General features: G+C 47.8%; 1 protein-coding gene across 2 annotated transcripts in view; it reads right to left on the bottom strand.

Annotated features, from left to right (window-relative positions):
* Positions 1-13,513: 13,513 nt before the first annotated feature.
* Positions 13,514-17,829, bottom strand: part of LOC119654654 (uncharacterized oxidoreductase SSP0419) — a 96,005-nt gene continuing 91,689 nt past the window's right edge. For both annotated transcript variants that reach the window (XM_038060142.1, XM_038060143.1), the window contains 2 exons: positions 14,514-15,271; positions 13,514-14,246 (listed from right to left, as the gene is read on the bottom strand). In XM_038060142.1, the coding sequence (XP_037916070.1) occupies positions 14,038-14,246; positions 14,514-15,258 (954 nt within the window). In that variant the 5' untranslated portion in view covers positions 15,259-15,271 and the 3' untranslated portion in view covers positions 13,514-14,037. The remainder of the gene's footprint in view (positions 14,247-14,513; positions 15,272-17,829) is intronic.

The following is a 17,829-nucleotide window of genomic DNA, read 5'->3' as shown; positions in this document are numbered from 1 at the left end:
GGTGGTGGCGCTTTGATGCGTCGGAGATTGTCCCTCAGCAGACGCACCAACCCCGACTCCGTGAGACCCGATCTCTTGTCGAAGACCGGATCGCTTGGGAGTCTTGGGTTCTCCCCGTAAACCAGCTCGGCGGGGCTGGCAGCAAATTCCTCTCGGCGGGTTGTACGAAGGCCGAGTAGGACGAGAGGCAAGACTTGAGTCCAGGACGGGTCGTCGCGTGCCATAATGGCGGCTTTCAGCGTCCGGTGCCAACGTTCTAGCATCCCATTGGACTGCGGGTGGTATGCAGTAGTCCGCTGGCGTTTAAAACCCAGGAGTTTGCCTAACTCGGAGAAAAGGGTTGACTCAAATTGCATTCCCTGGTCAGTGATGATCACTGCAGGGACGCCAAAGCGAGGTATCCACTCTCGGCAGAGGGCTTCGGCACAAGATTGCGCCGTAATGTCCTTCAGAGGTATTGCCTCAGGCCACCGCGTGAACCTGTCGATGATTGTGAGGCAATACTTGTAACCGTGCGAGTCTCGCAAAGGCCCTATTATGTCGAGGTGTATGGTGTGGAAACGCTTGGTAGTGCGGGGGAATGAGCCCACTTCTTTCCTTACATGCCTGGAGACTTTACACTTCTGGCATGCGATGCACTCTCTGGCCCAGGAATTGATATCCTTATTCATGGAGGGCCAGAAGTATTTTCCGGTGACTAACCGGTTTGTTGTCCTGATGCCGGGATGCGCCAAGTCGTGAACTGCGTGGAACACTTCCTTGCGAAATGTGGCCGGAATGTATGGCCGAGGTCCCTTTTCCGAGTCTTCGCAGCAGAGCGAGAGGTTTGAGCCGAAGATGGGCAACTCCCGAAATTTGTATTTGGGGTTGGACTTGAGGCTCTGAAGTGCTGCGTCATCCTCTTGCGCCTTGGCAATAGCCGAGAAATCGAGTGAGGCGGGGATGTTGACTTCGGAGACACGAGACAAAGCGTCAGCAACAATGTTGTCCTTCCTGGACACGTGCTGGATGTCTGACGTGAACTGGCTTATGAAGCTCAGGTGTCGAAGCTGACGAGGGGACGCTTTGTCGGGCTTCTGTTTCAAAGCGAACGTGAGAGGCTTATGGTCCGTGAACACTGTGAACGGCCTGCCTTCTAGGGAGAAACGGAAGTATTTGATGGACAGGTATGCGGCGAGCAGTTCGCGATCGTAGGTGCTGTAGTTCCGTTGAGCGGGATTCAACTGCTTCGAGAAGAAGCTCAACGGCTGCCAAACTTGGTCCACCTTTTGGTGAAGGGCAGCACCTACTGCGATGTCAGAGGCATCAACAAAAACGGCTAGGGGTGCATCTTGATGAGGAAATGCCAAAAGTGTAGCATCAGCCAGTTGCTGTCTGGATTTATTGAACGCGCAGACAGCCTCTTCAGACCACACAATCTCTCGCGTGTCTTTTGTTTTGGGGCCAGACAAGTACGTGTTCAAAACGGACTGGTGATGGGCGGCCTTGGGCAGGAAACGACGGTAAAAGTTTAGCATGCTCAAGAACCTCCTCAACTCCCTCACTGTTTTTGGACGCGGGAAGCTTGTGATTGCTTGCACCTTGTCTGGGTCGGGCTGTATTCCTTCAGAGGAAATGGAGTGGCTGAGGAATCTCACCTGTTTTTGAAGGAATTTGCACTTCTCAACGTTTAAGACTAAACCGGCCTCAAGGAGACGTTGAAAAATGCACTCGAGATGGGCTAAGTGCTCAGACTCAGTAGAAGAAGCGACCAAAACATCATCCAAATAGACGAAACAGAAATCGAGGTTTCGCAGGACTGAGTGAATGAACCTTTGAAAGGTTTGCGCCGCATTGCACAATCCGAAAGTCATTCGGGTGAACTCGAAGAGTCCAAAGGGTGTGCATATTGCCGTCTTTGGAATGTCTTCAGGAGCTACTGGGATTTGGTGGTATGCCTTGGCTAAGTCCAAGGTCGAAAAGATGCGGCAATTCGCGAGGTGATGCGCAAAGTCGTGGATGAGTGGAACCGGATATCGGTCAGGAACAGTCTGTGCGTTTAGCCTTCTGTAATCCCCACAGGGACGCCATTCGCCATTTGGCTTAGGAACCGTATGTAAAGGGGAAGACCAACAGCTGTTTGAGGGCCTGCAGATACCCTGTTGAACAAGTTGTTTAAATTCTTTCCGCGCGATAGCCAGTTTCTGGGGTGGTAGAGGACGCACCTTTGAGAAAATCGGGGAACCAGTAGTATTTATGTGGTGCTGCACATTGTGCTTTACTGGTTTCGAGAGACTACACTCGGTAGTTATCTGGCTGAACTTTTGGAGGAGTGTCCGAACACGAGAGTGGGAGATGTCTTCCAAAAGAACGGAAAGGTTATTGTCAGCGTGAGATACCATTTGGCCCGACGAATTTAGTTTGGTTGTGGGGTCTATAAGGGACTTATGTTGCAAGTCCACCAGCAACCCATAGTGACACAAGAAGTCTGCGCCTAATATGGGGAAGCTGACATCCGCCAGGATGAAACGCCACGGAAACGTCCTACGCAAGCCAAGACTCACGTCCACTTGCCTGTACCCGTATGTATTGATGTGGGAGGAATTTGCTGCCGCCAGTTTGAGGGGTTGTGGGTATAGTCGATGATGCTGGGGTACGGGAAGAACCGAAACCTCCGCACCCGTGTCGACGAGGTAGTTGCGCCTGCTGAGGGGGTCGAAAATAGTTAGGCGACGTGGCGCTGCGCTCTGGGTGGCCGTCGCCAAGACCCCCCGCGGACCTAGTTTTTTGTGGTAGGCGCGAATTTGCAAGGTAGCGTGCATCTTGTCGCTTTATCTCCGAAGTTACGATGATACCAGCAAATACCCTGGTCCGTAGGCTGTCCTGACCACCTGCTACCCGAACGCCCTTTTCGTGTGGCAGACCGTGAGCGAGCTCGCGGCCTGGCACTCGAACGCTGAGCGTCCAACGTCGCCCGCATCTCGGCCACGCTGGCAGTTAAGGCCGCGATCTCGCGCCGTAAGTCGCTGACCTCATCCGACGGTGGTTGAACGGCCGCTATGGTTGGGCGAACGTACACCTCCTGTACCTGATCGGCCGTTGCTGCCAGTTCCTCCAAGGAACCGGAGACGCAGGCTAGGATCGCCTGGGTGCCCTCCGGAAGCCGACGCAGCCAGAGCGACTTGATCAGGTCGTCGCCGATCTTGCTCCCACCCAATTGCCTCATTTCACGAAGCAATTGGCTGGGAGTTCGATCACCCAACGTTAAACCCGCCAGCAAGTGGTCTAATTTTGCCGACTCGCTTGCCGACAGGCGCCTGATCAACTCGCTCTTGAGCTGAGCGTACGATGCCGACTTCACTACGTCGGACACCAGAAGTATGGACTCTTCGTCCAGGCCGACCACCGCGTAGTTGAAACGGGTCGCGTCCGATGTGATGCCGGACATTTGGAACTGTGCTTCCAAATGCACGAACCACAGCTCGGGGTTCCGACGCCAAAACGGAGGAACGCGTACGGCGAGGGCGGTCACTTGTGGGTCCGATGGGCCTGCCGCGTCTTTACTGTCAAACGACATTTTTCCTACCGAGAAGTACGAGATTGTGATGCAGACGCGGTGAGTTTATACTGAAACGCGGTGACATTTACACCAACACGGTAGGCCGTACCCACAAATGCACGCACGAACCGAGAAAAACGACGACCGAAGCGGACGCTCTCCAGCGCAGACCAAAAACACCGGGAAAACAGAGAACTCGCGATTCGAAACACCTCAACGCCGTCTCTTGCAGCGGCTTTAATTTTATTAACACTTTTTAATATAACGAATAATTCGTGTAAATATTGCACAACTAATGCTACAATTGAATATAAAATGAATATAGAGATGAGATAAATATATTTAATAATTTCCAGTCGAGCTGGGGTCCTCCTCGACGGCGGCGCTGGATCAAATTCGCCGGGCTGTAGCTGCGGCGTTGGCGGTGCTGGGGACGTCCGTTTGCTGCAAAATGACGACGGCAATGACGCGGCCACTGACTGCGAGGAGACCGGGCGGTTGTTCAACTTATCCTTTCCGAACGCTGCAGCGCCCAATTGCTCTGAACCTGATCGCGGGCTGGACTCTGCCCAATTCTGATTTTCCTTTTGTCCACGAGCCGTTGTCCAAGATGAAAAGAAAATGCCGAAAGAGCGGCGCGAGCTGGGCACGGACTCGGAACAGTTGCGAGCGACACAGCCACAATTCAAAGCGATTACCAAGAATGTCCGCTACTCTGGCGTTTACAGGAATGCAATATGGAGATCTCGTAGACACTTTCTTTTTGTTGACGAACGTCGTCAGACTTTTACGCCATTAATCCGCCCACACACCTTGGGAACACTTCTGAAGCGCGGATAGTATTTCCTGCAAAGATTGTCGGAAGGTCGTGGCAATGATGGCTGGTCCGGTATGTGAAAGGTGTTTGGAAGTTCTATTTCTGCCGTGTTGCTCGTACGAATTTTGTCGTCAATAGAACTTCGCCAATGGCGGCGATGGCGGATAATTTGTCACTTTTTCCTATCGGGGTCACCACTTTAATTAATCTTCACTGTTGGAATCGAACATTGTCCGTTCGCACGACAAGCTCGCTCTTGTGAGATGCCCTGGGAATTTTCGTAATAACTTTTGGGTGTCGAGGGCAGTAAATAGAAAAGTCGAGATCGGATCGAAAGCAAAGAAAAAGTTGGACTTGTAATGATTTGACTTGATTTACTTTAACTATTTAACTCTTATTTTTTTGATTATAATATTTTGACTTTACGAGGAAAACGCGAGTCGAAGTGTTCCGCGCCACGGTTGGATACAGAAGAGACCGACTTATTTCCATGCGGTCCTTACTGTCCCAACCAACGGCATTTTTTACCGCTGGCTCTCCACTCCCCCGGTGCGTTCTGAAAACGAGTGAGTGGAGAGTTTCCGCGTTCAGCGCCAGCGAAATAAATTTCGAATGCTGCAGATCCTGCCGCGCCACACTATTAAACAAAACGATATTTCTTCAGAAGTTTTATAATTATCTGATTGATAATTTCACCTTCTCATATATTTTCACTCTTAAACTCACACTTAAAACACTTCACTCACTTATCAGCTTCACTTATAACCACGACTTCTTAGCTTCTTTCGCATTTCTTTGCATATTACCTCCACACCCTTCCAGGATCTTCTAGAACGCTATTGTAGCTGGGGTAATTCACTAAACTGGCCCAAACCATCGCCAAGCCCGGATTGACGGCTAGGAAAGTTTGGCTGTGTGTTTGGTGGGATTGGAAGGGAATCATCTACTATGAGCTGCTCAACTATGGCCAGACCCTCAATTCGGACCTTTTCTGTGAGCAACTCGACCGTTTGAAGCAGGCGATTGACCAGAAACGGTCAGAATTGTGTGCCACCAGGACAACGTTCGGCCTCACACATCTTTGATGATCCGCCAAAAGCTACGGGAGCTCGGATGGGATGTTCTATCGCACCCACCGTATAGTCCGGACCTGGGACCAAGTGATCACCACCTCTTCCGGTCCATGCAAAACGTTCTTGGTGCTACTAAGTTCGCCTCAAAACGGGGTTACGAAAACTGGCTGAGTTTTTTGCAAATAAGGAGGGGGGGGGGTTTATAAGAAGGGGATAATAGAGTTGCCTTCTAAATAGCAACAAGAACAACACGGCGCATATTTTACCTAAATCGCATCATTCTAAGTATGTTAAATAACGTGTCAAATTTCGATCACAAATACATTTCTTTTTCCCCAACCCAATATATATAACAAGAAGGAAGAGCTGGGACAAGGAGGAAGAGCTGGGTGCGTTTGGGCGGAGCACAAAGATGCGTCGTTCACCGCAGCGACCAGTGAAAGAGGCAACGAGGGCTGATATACCCGATGAGACACCGGGGCGCCCAAATAAAGAGGAAGCCTCATCAAGTGGTGCGACTGACCGTGCGGGGATGGCAACTCCATTACCTTGCAGTGCCCCTGTCCTGGAAGTAAGCTCAGTGAGAAACGCTAGTCCTGAGCAGATGGATTTGGACACAAATCGAGTGGAAATGCATTCGACCGTCCTCGCTAGAGCCGAAGAGGAAAGGCTCATCCGAAAGTGCGCAGCAGTGGTGAAACGTATGCGGTCGGCAACGTTCCTTCAGAGAAACGTCAGCAAAGGCGTCAAAAACGGGCTGATGGAACTGGAGGAACTACTGGACCGCATTTCCTTTTATAGACGCACGTGGAGAGCAGCGGAAGACGATTGTAGAGCAGAAACAGTCGCACTCCCCGCTGAGAATGCTGCTTGCGTCAAACGGACCGCAGATAGCCCTCTGCAAAGTGAACAGGGGAAAAAGCGGAAAGAGGACGACGTGCCTGAAGGAGACTTTATCGAAGTAGTCTCCAAGGCCCAAAAAAAGAAGGCGAAAAAGGATAAAAAGAAACAACGGACTCCGGCGCCAGAGACACGTCTGTCCAAAAACAAGGAGGCTGCCAACCCAAAGCCAGTAGCGGAAAAAACGAGGAAACGAAGAAGGACTAGATCGTCGGCTCTGCTCATTAAGCCGACGGAAGGCAAGACATTTGCGGAAGTCCTTAGTGAAATCCGCTACAGGATGAAACCCGAGGAAAACGGAGCAGAGGTGTCTTCGATACGGAAAACGAGGAGTGGTGGAGTTCTCGTCGAACTGGGCCCAAAGACGACCGACAAGAGCACGTTCTGCGAAGCGGTCAAGGGGCTATTGGGGGAGAAGGCCCTTGTTTCCAGCCTAGAACCCATGTGCTCTCTGGAAATACGGGATCTTGACTGCCTCACAGAAAAGGTCGAAGTAGAGGAGGCGCTAAAGCGTGAATGTCCAGAGGTAACCAATGCCCGGGTAGGTATTACCTCTGTAAATGCTCGAGGCCAAAAACTTGCCGTGGTGGATGTCCCCGAGCAATATGCGAGGAAACTCCTTAACAGCGGGAGAATCAAAATCGGATGGGTAGTATGCAGGGTACGAATGCGGATAGTCCCCACCAAGTGCTACAGGTGTCTGGACTATGGACACACATCAGCAGCTTGCAAGGGTCCGGACAGGAGGACAGCATGCCGGAGATGCGGCCAAGCGGGTCATCAAGCGAAGACTTGCAAGGAAAGCGAGAGTTGTGTTCTCTGCAGGGATCGTGGCGCATCTGGCGAAAGCGTCGCACACACTGCGGGCTCGGGACGGTGTCCGATCTTCAGGGCGGAATTGGAGAGGGCTAGGGTGCGAACGCCATGATCCACATTTTGCAAATTAACATGCACCGGAGTGCAACCGCTCACCAGTTGCTAGCGCAGTTCGCTGCGGAAGTAAATGCTGATCTAGTGCTGATTAGCGAGCAATACCGAAACAAGGATCCGTCCTCATGGTATCTCGACTTATCGGGCACTGCTGCCATCTGGGTTCGGGACGACGTTCGACTTCGTGTTCTTGCCGAAGGCCGGGGGGACGGATTTGCCTGGATCCGGTGTTTAGGGATAACGTTTTTTAGCGTTTACCTGACGCCGAATGAGTCGATTCCGGACTTTCAACGCCGGCTTGATGCTCTGGAGGACGCCGTTTCGAACACGGAGGGACGAATCCTGGTTGGCGGTGATTTTAATGCCAGGGCTCTTGAATGGGGCATGCCTCAATCAGACTCCAGAGGGAAACGGATTCTGGAAATGGCGGCGAGAACCGGGCTCGTAATTTTAAACACCGGATCCACGCCAACGTTTCGACGCTCAGGTTGTGAAGGAAGCATTCCCGACATAACTTTTGCGTCGGAATCTCTGGCATCATCGGTGGACGGGTGGCGAGTCCTAGAAGACTTCTCGGCAAGTGATCATCAGTACATTGCGTTCGAAGTGTTTGACGCTACTTGCCGGCGAGCACCAACACGACGTTCCCCCTGCGTGTGGAATGTCGCGAAGGTGAACATCGGAAGGTTCGTCGAAGCTCTTGGAGCAGGTAGGGCCGCGCTGGGGGGCACTCCGGGGGGTGGTGGTGTCGCAGCTGACACCGTCGTAAATTCAGTGATGAATCTGATAACGACGGCGTGTGAGGCTTCCATGCCCCGGAGAGGCGCCAGGCGCGACAAGCCTTCTATGTACTGGTGGACGGCGAAAATTGCCGACCTACGGAAGGAGTGTCATAAGCTCCGCCGTTTGGCACAACGTTTGTACGCCAACGAGGAGGCATGTGCCATAAAGGCACAATATAGATCAGCAAAAAGGAGACTCCGCAGCGCTATAAATAAAAGCAAAGCTCGCGGCTGGCAAAATCTTATTAATGAGGTGAATGATGACCCGTGGGGACTTGGCTATAAGCTGGTCACTCGGAAAATCGGGGCTCTGCGGAAGCCCTGCATACTGAGCACCGACCAGATGGACCGCATTGTGCGGGCATTGTTCCCCAGACACCCTGTACGGCTTGATGTAAACAGCGCGGAAAGCGTCGTGGATTGCCCCCTTTTCACAATGGGAGAACTCGAAGAAGCGGTTCTCACTATGAAAAACAGGAAGGCGCCAGGTCCTGATGGCATCCCGGCGGAAGTTTACAAACTGGTGTTCCGCCAACGGCCAGAATTGCTGCTCGAAGCGTTCAACGCGTGCTTGAAGGAGGGCATTTTTCCTTCTCGCTGGAAAGTGGCCAGACTCGCATTGATCCGTAAGGGTAAAGGAGATCCGGAGCTCCCGTCTGCATACCGACCGCTGTGTATGCTTGACACGGCCGGAAAAGTGCTCGAGAAGCTCATCAGGGGTAGACTCGCTGAAGCGATCCGTGCTGCCGGGGACTTATCCGCAAGGCAGTTCGGGTTTAGAACAGGGAAATCTACAGTGGATGCTGTTATGGAGGTCGTAGATGCGTTTAATCGAGCCGGGGCACGCAGCCGCCGATCTCAACGGATAGTGCTCCTCATAACGCTTGATGTCAGAAATGCCTTCAATTCCGTGAGATGGACAGATATGCTGGGCACACTAGAGAACTCCTTTCACGTGCCAAGCTATCTCTTGCGGATATTGAGGGATTATCTGAAAGACCGCTCCCTGTTCTATGAGACGCTAGAGGGCCAGAGGAGGATGGAAATCACGTCGGGAGTAGCGCAGGGATCCATCCTAGGGCCGGACCTCTGGAACGCTTCCTACGATAGTCTGCTGAGACTCGATATGCCTGAAGAGTCGCGCCTGGTCGGTTATGCAGACGACGTTGCGGCACTTGTTGCCGGACGCACTGTTGAACAGGCGCAAAGCAGACTTGGCATATTGATGCGACGGGTAAGTGGATGGATGACTGCTCACGGTTTCAACCTTGCGCTGGAAAAAACCGAAGTAGTCATCCTGACCAGAAGAAGAATCCCGACCTTGCGTCCCATATCGATCGGCGAGTTGACTATAGAGTCAAAACCAACGGTTAAATACCTTGGTTTAATGCTCGACTCGAAGATGAGCTTTTTCGAGCAAATCAAAGCAGCCGCGGACAGGGCTGCAGCAGGAGTCGCGGCCTTGAGTCGGCTAATGGCGAATGTCGGCGGCCCTATATCAACTAGGAGACGTCTCCTCATGGGAGCAACGCAGTCCGTCCTTCTCTATGTTGCGGAGGTATGGGCTGATGCCCTTGACAAGGAGGTGCATCGTAAACGCCTCGCTCAAGTGCAGAGGCGGGGAGCTTTGCGAGTGGCGTCTGCTTATCGCACTGTCTCCGAACCGGCTGTGATGGTGATTGCGGGAGTGATCCCCGTTGCCCTCCTTGCCAAGGAGCGCAAAGCTATCTATCGCCGTAAGGGCGAAAACTTAAGAGAAGTGGTTGCCCGTGAAGAACGTCAACACACCCTTAACGAGTGGCAACTTTCTTGGCAAAATGAGCCAAGGGGCAAGTGGACTGCGCGGCTCATCGACAAATTAGACCCGTGGTTGAACAGAAAGCACGGTGAGATTGATTACTTCCTTACCCAACTTCTAAGTGGGCATGGAGGTTTTCATTCTTACCTGCACAGGGTTGGGAAGGCGCGATCTCCTGACTGTGTGTTCTGCAATAGAGTGGCGGATGACGCTGAACACACCTTTTTCTCTTGCGAGAGGTGGGACGGCCTCCGCCAGCAGCTTTATGCAGACACAGGTGAGCTCTCTCCAGACAACATTGTCAGAGAGATGCTGAAGAGCGCTGGCAGCTGGAATCGTATTGCGCATTATGTTCGGGCTCTTCTTACTACGAAGAAGATTGAACTCGACCGGCAGAGGGATCGGACGGTAAGGGGTTCCCTGAACTAACAACTCCCTTCCTCCCCTCCCCTCCCGTTGGTGAAAGGAATTCCCTGACTTGAAGGCTCCCAAAGCCGGGAGAGCGGGAGGGCTAGCCCGAAGTAATGTGTCAAACGGTTCCAGGCTAGTTCTCTGATGACGGGGAGGTGTTTAGTTGGTAGTCCGCCAGCGTGCTGTTGCGGGAGTCCAACACTCTGTGCGTAAACGCATTCACCTACCCTACTCCCAAAAAAAAAAAAAAAAAAAAAAAAAAAATATATATATATTAGATTTTAAGACGTCCTGCAGGAAGGAGTATCCGAGTTCCGAAATATTGGTATATGTCGATGCCAATCCAATTGAATTAGAGCTTTGAAGCATGTTGGGATACTTCATTTAAGAACGTAGCGGTACACTATAGTACACTATGGGAAGCAATGTGGTCAACAATGGGCTCACCCGTGATTATTATCTCGATTTGATGCAGTTATTTATTCACAGCTGAATAGACTGGCATCCGGCATCTAATCACGATACAAATCTCTCTACCATCAGTGAGATTTGAACGGCCGACTTCCGCTACGACAGCGCAACGTTCCAGCCACACCCATCTTTTTGATTTGTATTGCAACTCCTTCCCACTACTCTAACAAAGGGCATAGCGGGCCTCCTATATTTGGCATTATAATTGCCTGAGTCATGCTAGCAAGAGAGTATATTGCTATTGCTGTTTAAAGCTTGATTTGGCGTCTATTATTTGAGAGCGGGGTCCGTCATAAATATGTGCTGAACCATTCCATCCGTCAGATAGAGGTAATCGGTGCTGCGCAATACTTGGCATTACTCATGTTGATTTGTGGATCCGATTGGCCTCTCAAACTTTCAATAACTTGTCCATTTTTTCCAAATTCCGTGTGCCTACAGAGAAGCAGAGCTCATTATCAGCCCCCGCGACTGCCTTGATAATGACTAATGACTATTAGTCTGCACATTTCGAGCATTCACTTTTCCTCGTGTGCGAATAATCTCTGGATAATCTTTTAGAGGAAGGCATGTACTATATGACCTTTTAACCTGACTACTACAACAACAGGCCCTTCCTCATATTCACGCTTTTGCGCGAAGTCTAAAGTAATTTCTTTACTGTGGTTTTAAGGTTTTCCCTTTTCTGATATGCCGATTGAAGTCAAATAATTCGCTATTGCACCAGTAATGCACTTTTTGTAGGATTCGTTTATTATGACAACTCACATTTTCGATTTGCAGCTGGTTTGCGAGAATAAATCTTGAGGGACTCTATCATGTTGGAAGTTGGTTCAAATCAACTTCTTTTGCTCACTGCCGTTCACATACCTTTGAATTAGTCGCTTTCGGAAGAATTCTTTCTATTTAGGCCCTCCACGATATAACATGGACCTGAGGACTCTTCTTCCGCGCTTTTTGCGTCGATCCTCATTCATTCAATGCGGAATTTTTATGTCGCCACAAAAGTGTAGCCTGCTTCCCTTGGTAATGGTACAGCCGATGATAAGCCTCTCGAAAGCTTCCAATAGCGTCCGTCCTGGAGATGATAATTGTCTTAGGGCGAATTCTTATCTTCTTGTTCTTGTTTTGGTCCTTTTCGGTTCAAGTAACACGTGTGCGTGTGTTTTTAAGGTGATGGAGAGGCAAAGCTGCTGAGTGCTCAGACCCTAGAGGTCCATTGTACTCGATTCCCTCGTCTAACGGAATATCCTGGATTCGTTTATGTATCGCAGGATATCCGTTAGTGGATGTGATGCTACCCGCTGCAGTTGTAGCAGATCAGCACCAAATATCTAGTGTCTGATGCGCTCATAGGCGGGGCACTCAAATAGAAAATGTTTCGCGGAGTTCGCTTCCTCATTACAGGATAGACACGTATCATCTTGGAGAATTCCTATTCTGAACATCCAGTCGAAATACCCACAATACTTCTGCAAGTCTTTCTATTTTTCGGCAGGATAAACTGCAGTATATTTGTGTGGTTCTGACAGGAAAAGTTTGGTGTGTTTAGCAGCATTGAGGCTCAGCCACCTGTCATTATAGGAAGTTTGTTCTCAGTTTTTGATAGCAGCATTAGTCACTGCTACTGATACCCCAATTGATGGTTCTGGCCCGGGCATGGCGGAAATCGAACATTCATTCATTTCCTTCTACATCACAATTACCGGGTACCGACTGTAGTTTCACCGCATTAAATCTAGAAACGGAGTTCAATCAATTTCTACATTCCTGAACGATTTTTGAAGTGATCAAAGGACTGCTCACCGCCGTCAATGTGGCTTGAATATCGCTACAGATTGTGATGTGCCTGCCCTTTAAACGCTCGTCAATCACCCAGGTTGCCGCCCTTAGGTGGAGGGGAACTTTTATTCCTGCTCCCGAACGCTGTTCTTACCATTAACCTGGCATTGTCTGCTGCGTTCAGTGTGGATCTCACCGGCGTTACCAGCTTGTCATCACCTTCCACCGAAAGTTCCGCTTTCTTGTATCCGATTTCGCCACAGTTGGTGGTGTAGCAAAGACCATATCCTCATTCCCAAGAAGCTGCGCTTCCTTTTGCAGTGCCTTCCATTCTCGTCGTCTAGGAGTCCTCCGAAGTTCACGGTTTCCGAGCTGCAGGGACCTGTTTCCACATACCGGAATTAGACCAGTTGCGTCCACAAACCCAGTCTTTCATCCGCTTTTCATCGTAGAGGCGGAGAAGAAGGTTCTGACAGGCAAGTCTGTAGTCTCTTCTCCTTTGCGGCAGCCGAGCCTTCTTCTCCCGTCTTTTGGAAGAATTAGGCAATAGTGTCACTGACAGGCCGACCGTAGTCAGGTTTCCAGTTCCTCTCATTAAGGGAGTTACTATTCTATCCCTTCTGGCTGATCGCGCCGTAGAGTCCGAGGGGTAGTCAAGGAATACATACTTTTCGTTTGGGCATGACAAGGAACACGTACTTTTCGTTTGGACATGACCAGCTTACATATGCATCTGCAACTAAAGGGCCACTTTTCTACCATCTAAATTTTGACCCTCTTTTGCCAAAGTGGGGAATAGTTACGCCTTTGTGTTTGAGTATCTCTCCGTAGAATTCTCCCAACTTTCTTGCATCCTTTTTTTGCTCATATGCCAATTTGATATAGGGTGTAGGGTGCGCATTAGATTGTTTAAAAACCAATGTCACAATTTGTTCCTCAGATGTCCAAAACACTGAAATCTTTTCAATACTATCCACTTAACTACTTATCTTTTGAAATAAAAGATATATCTAAATTTACTCATTTTTATGTTTTATTTTTAAATCTTTCATGACTTAAATTGATATTAACTGAATATATTTATTGGGAATGATATGTATGCATATGAAGTGGAAATAGAATATGTACATAATGTTTAATATATACAGAAACAAATAAAGAAAAAAAATATATAATATATTGGGAAAATAAGAGTCAGAAGTAAATACCCTTTAAAAAAGAGCAATTTCTCCATACATTGTGTGTAAGCGATTTCTGGGTGTTCTCAAAAGTATGATAATTATCAAAAGCATGTTCACATCAAACGGCCTTGGAATGCTGAACGGACTTTTGGGTCCTTGAACTACTACTAAATTTCCAATACATTTGACGTGAACACTTACAAAACATGGCATCTTAGATTACACCTGAAATCGCATTTTTAACGAATGAATCCATAGTGATAATGTGTGATCAGGAAAGTTGGAAAAAAGTGGTGATGAGGACGTAGATAATGATGATGAACATTTGCAACTCTCTTAATCCGGTTGCTTTTTTTAAACCCTTTGGATTGTCTTGCTGTCCGGTCGGAAGTGAAATGATGATCGGCATGGCAGATGCAAATTGAATTTGCTATTTCGTACAGCCAATTCGTAACGTTCGTGTGGTCTTGGATCCCAGAGGGCCTGTTCTATGACACTTAGAGCACTTGATGTGAGGACTTCAGCAGAATATTGTGTTGGCGAACCCTCGCCATCGGTGATGTCTGAAATGAATCAAAAGCCCATTAATTGCTTAATCCTATTTAGAATCTTATATAGTGCAAACTCGAATTTTATCCAGATCACAAATTAAAATCCAAATAAGAAAATGTTTTCTTTTGAAACTTATTCATCATTGCATAAAAATCGAATTTACACCGAATAATAATTTGTCGCCAAGTTATCTCCTTTCTCTTCATGTTAGTGTTGTTAGCGTTTCTACTGATACCAACTACCCAGAAACGCGCGGAAAGAATCAATAACAAACATACTATACGGTGTCGGGGCACGATAAAGAGCCTCTGCTGGAACTCCAGATGTGTCCAAAGCTATCACACTAATTCCATAAGGTTGCAATTCCTTCCTCAGCTCTTCTGCACAACTCTCAACTGCAATACGTGATGCGGTAAACGCTACCAATCCATCTCCACTATTATTTCCTGCTCCCAAATAGATCAATCGTCCGCGGGTTGGTCGCAATAGTCCTAAAAATGCCTTTGCCACCCTCAACGATCCTAAGATATTCGTCTTCAACATGGTCTCCCATTGCAGAACATCCTGATTCTCAATTCTTCCTCGATAAACAGTTCCCGCGGTATTGATCACAGCCATAATGCCTCGTTCGCCCGCATTCATATGAGCCCCCATGGCTTCAGTGGTTTCACGCAAAACATCTTCCCTGGTCACATCCAATTGCATGGGTACTATTGATCCTTGGATGGGTTCGTCGGAGCTTTCCTTCATTTTCATCCAGCCCCGAAGCAACTTTGCCGGCAATGAGTCCACAGCGTCCTTCATCCCGGCAAATACCCTACAACCTCGATTCGCTAGATGAGTGCACAATTGGAGTCCCAAGGCAGTATCTGCGCTGGTTATTAACACGGTGCCATGCTGTAATTCTGTGAGTTCAGGCCGAGTCGCACGAACTTTGCATAATAAGTACAATAGCAATGCTCCGGCAATGGAGAACAGTGCAAGAAGTTGTATTGCAAGAACTAGAGCTGTTTGTGGGTCCATTATGGCATTATATCTGAAAAAGATTGAAAAAGATAAAGTGTATTAGCGGAGTGTTTAGTTGTCGAAAGGTTTAAATGGTTCAAATGTTGTTTTCATTGTCTTTCTTAATACTTATCGCGAAAAATGGACGTGTTGGCATTAAAAACTAGTCAAGGGAACTCCCAAGACCCTAATACTTCAATTTTATCTCAAAGTTCCGCAAGAATGTGAAAAATAATGAGTCTTCGCTTTTGCGAGTTTACCAGAAGTTACACGTCAATTTAGAATGTTTAGATAAATAGGTCATGAAAAAAGATAAAATGAAATTCATTGCTGGACCCTGAATAGGCTATATAAAACGCATCAACCACATAATGTGACGCCATATTCATTTAGATTCAAATAATTTGAACTCAAGGATGAAGAGTGAAGTTACTTCTGCCTAGATTAGAGTTTTATATTTTTACAGATAACAATGCGAACCTCAAGCTCAGTAGACTATCGAAAAGAAAACTGTCGAACTTGGTGAAAGCAATGCTAAATATTTCAGATGCCTTCACTTCCTGCCATGGGTACAGATGAAGCCTTGAAAATAGTACCAAAAAATAATGAGATGTTGAATTTTCTCGGTCAGTAATCCTAGTCCTTTAGCGTAGAACAAGTTGGCGTTAAACAAATTCTCAACAGATGAAACTACAATGGCAAACGCATCAGAAAATTTCGATTAAAATAGTGCTGTAGTCACCGCTTCGCATGATATAGCCTTTCAATCTTGGAAGGGACCAAACAGTACCGATTCTGAAACTCAGGGATGTAAACTCGATTTATATGCCTCCCGATGGAAAGATCATGGCCCAGTATTTTAACGTAACCGATTTTGGATTCTTAAATCAAACTTTCATTACCCTCAGTAGTAATAAACACACCTCAGCAGTAATAAACACACCCTTGTTGAGGTTTGTATTTGGATGTTGAGGTTTTCTTGTGAATCGCTATCGAATTCCGTCTTGGCGGCTCAAAACCCGCCACCCACAGGCGATTAGATCTTTCAATGAATCCATGAAGCGGCCTTTGCAGTATTTGAGGTCGTATGATTGATATGAGCGTCAGCTATGATTGACTTTGCAAATTTTGATTCTCCAATCGTTGTCCCCCTCAAACTGGCGCATATAAATGGTTTGCTTCAGACCAAGGAGATGAACGGAAAGTATAACCCTGATGGAGTCGAATCCCTTCACTGAGCTAAATGTTATTGAAGTTGATGCCCGCGATCTGCTTAAGACCTCTGATTACATGTTTGCCCTTACGTCCCTAAATGCTGTTGTTGCAGTTCATCTTCTGCCAATTTTTACCAGATGACATACTGGTCAACGAGGACTCTTTTAGCAGGAACCGAAGTTCGGACATTAATTAGGGCATTGAACTCCTCGTCCATTGTGGCATCCCATTTTTCTGTGTTTGAGCATCTCTAAGCTCGCTGGTAGTTCTTTGTTATCTTTATGTGGCTTGTGATTTTAATAATTCCAGTTCATGTCTACGCCAGAGATCATGACTTCCTGTTGAGTTGAACCTGGTTCGAGTCTTCGCTTTCATAGTCGGTTTTATTACGAGTTTTCAGGCTAGGTCTAAGTCATGTTTTCCGAGCGTGTCATGTTCGTTGCCTTCGAAGGTTATCGCTCCTTTGAGTGGTAAAGTTAGGGCATGGTTTGCGGTTATCATGTCTTCTGTTGCTTTAGAGGAGCGATTCTTGCTCTGTTTCCCTATGAAGATGGAGTTTTATCTTGCCTTGTTCCTAAAGTCGAATTCGGTAATCTATGGTCTGCTTTTCATGTCTTATTGGATATGGGTAAATATATCCTGCCTTCGCGTTCGTAGTGGATTTTTCCGCGAGTTTTTTAACCCATTTCTGAGTGGGGTTTTTCATAGAGGTGGTTTGCGGCTGCACTGTCCTGTATTAAATTAATGTAGCAATTCTTGTACTGTTTTTTTCGTGAAGTTGACGTCTCTGCGAAATCAAATTCGGTAACCTTTGATCTCACTTTCACTTAAAATAACGTTTTGCTACTTTATTGAGTTATCGGTTAGTTTTTTTCTTTTGGGACGTGGATGTCCATTCGTTAGCTGTTCCAAAGTTTAGTCGGTTTCTTATTTCTGACACTGTTTGGCCCCGTTAACTCCACCGTTAAGGGTGGGTGATGCAGTTTGCTTTTTCCGCTCAAATTGCAGATGGGAATTAGTTGGTGTGGAGTGGTCTTCGTGTTGCTCCGACAATGATTCTGTTCCCCCATTCGCTCGATTCCTTTTGCTACGGTCTTTCAGGGGATTACCCTGAAGTTATTGGTTAGGCCTGCTGATTTGTTAGTTCAAAAATTCGAGGCTGTTACCGGATCGCATTTGTCGAGTTATTTGGAAACTTTCTAGAGAAAATCCTTGATGCGCCAGCTGACCTCGCACTTCTGGCCTCTTTCCAGGGAAATATACACCACTCTTCTTACGGAATATTGTTAGGTAGGATTCGCAGAGGTCAGTGCGGATAAAATTCCCACGAAGATCAGACATTGACTTGACGCGTTCCGGTGGGCTTGTCTTATG

The sequence above is a fragment of the Hermetia illucens genome, chromosome 4 (assembly GCF_905115235.1).
Source record: "Hermetia illucens chromosome 4, iHerIll2.2.curated.20191125, whole genome shotgun sequence".
NCBI classification, from domain to species: Eukaryota; Metazoa; Arthropoda; class Insecta; order Diptera; family Stratiomyidae; genus Hermetia; species Hermetia illucens.
The sequence above is the reverse complement of the archived record's forward strand: the minus strand, read 5'-3'. Positions and strand labels throughout refer to the sequence as shown.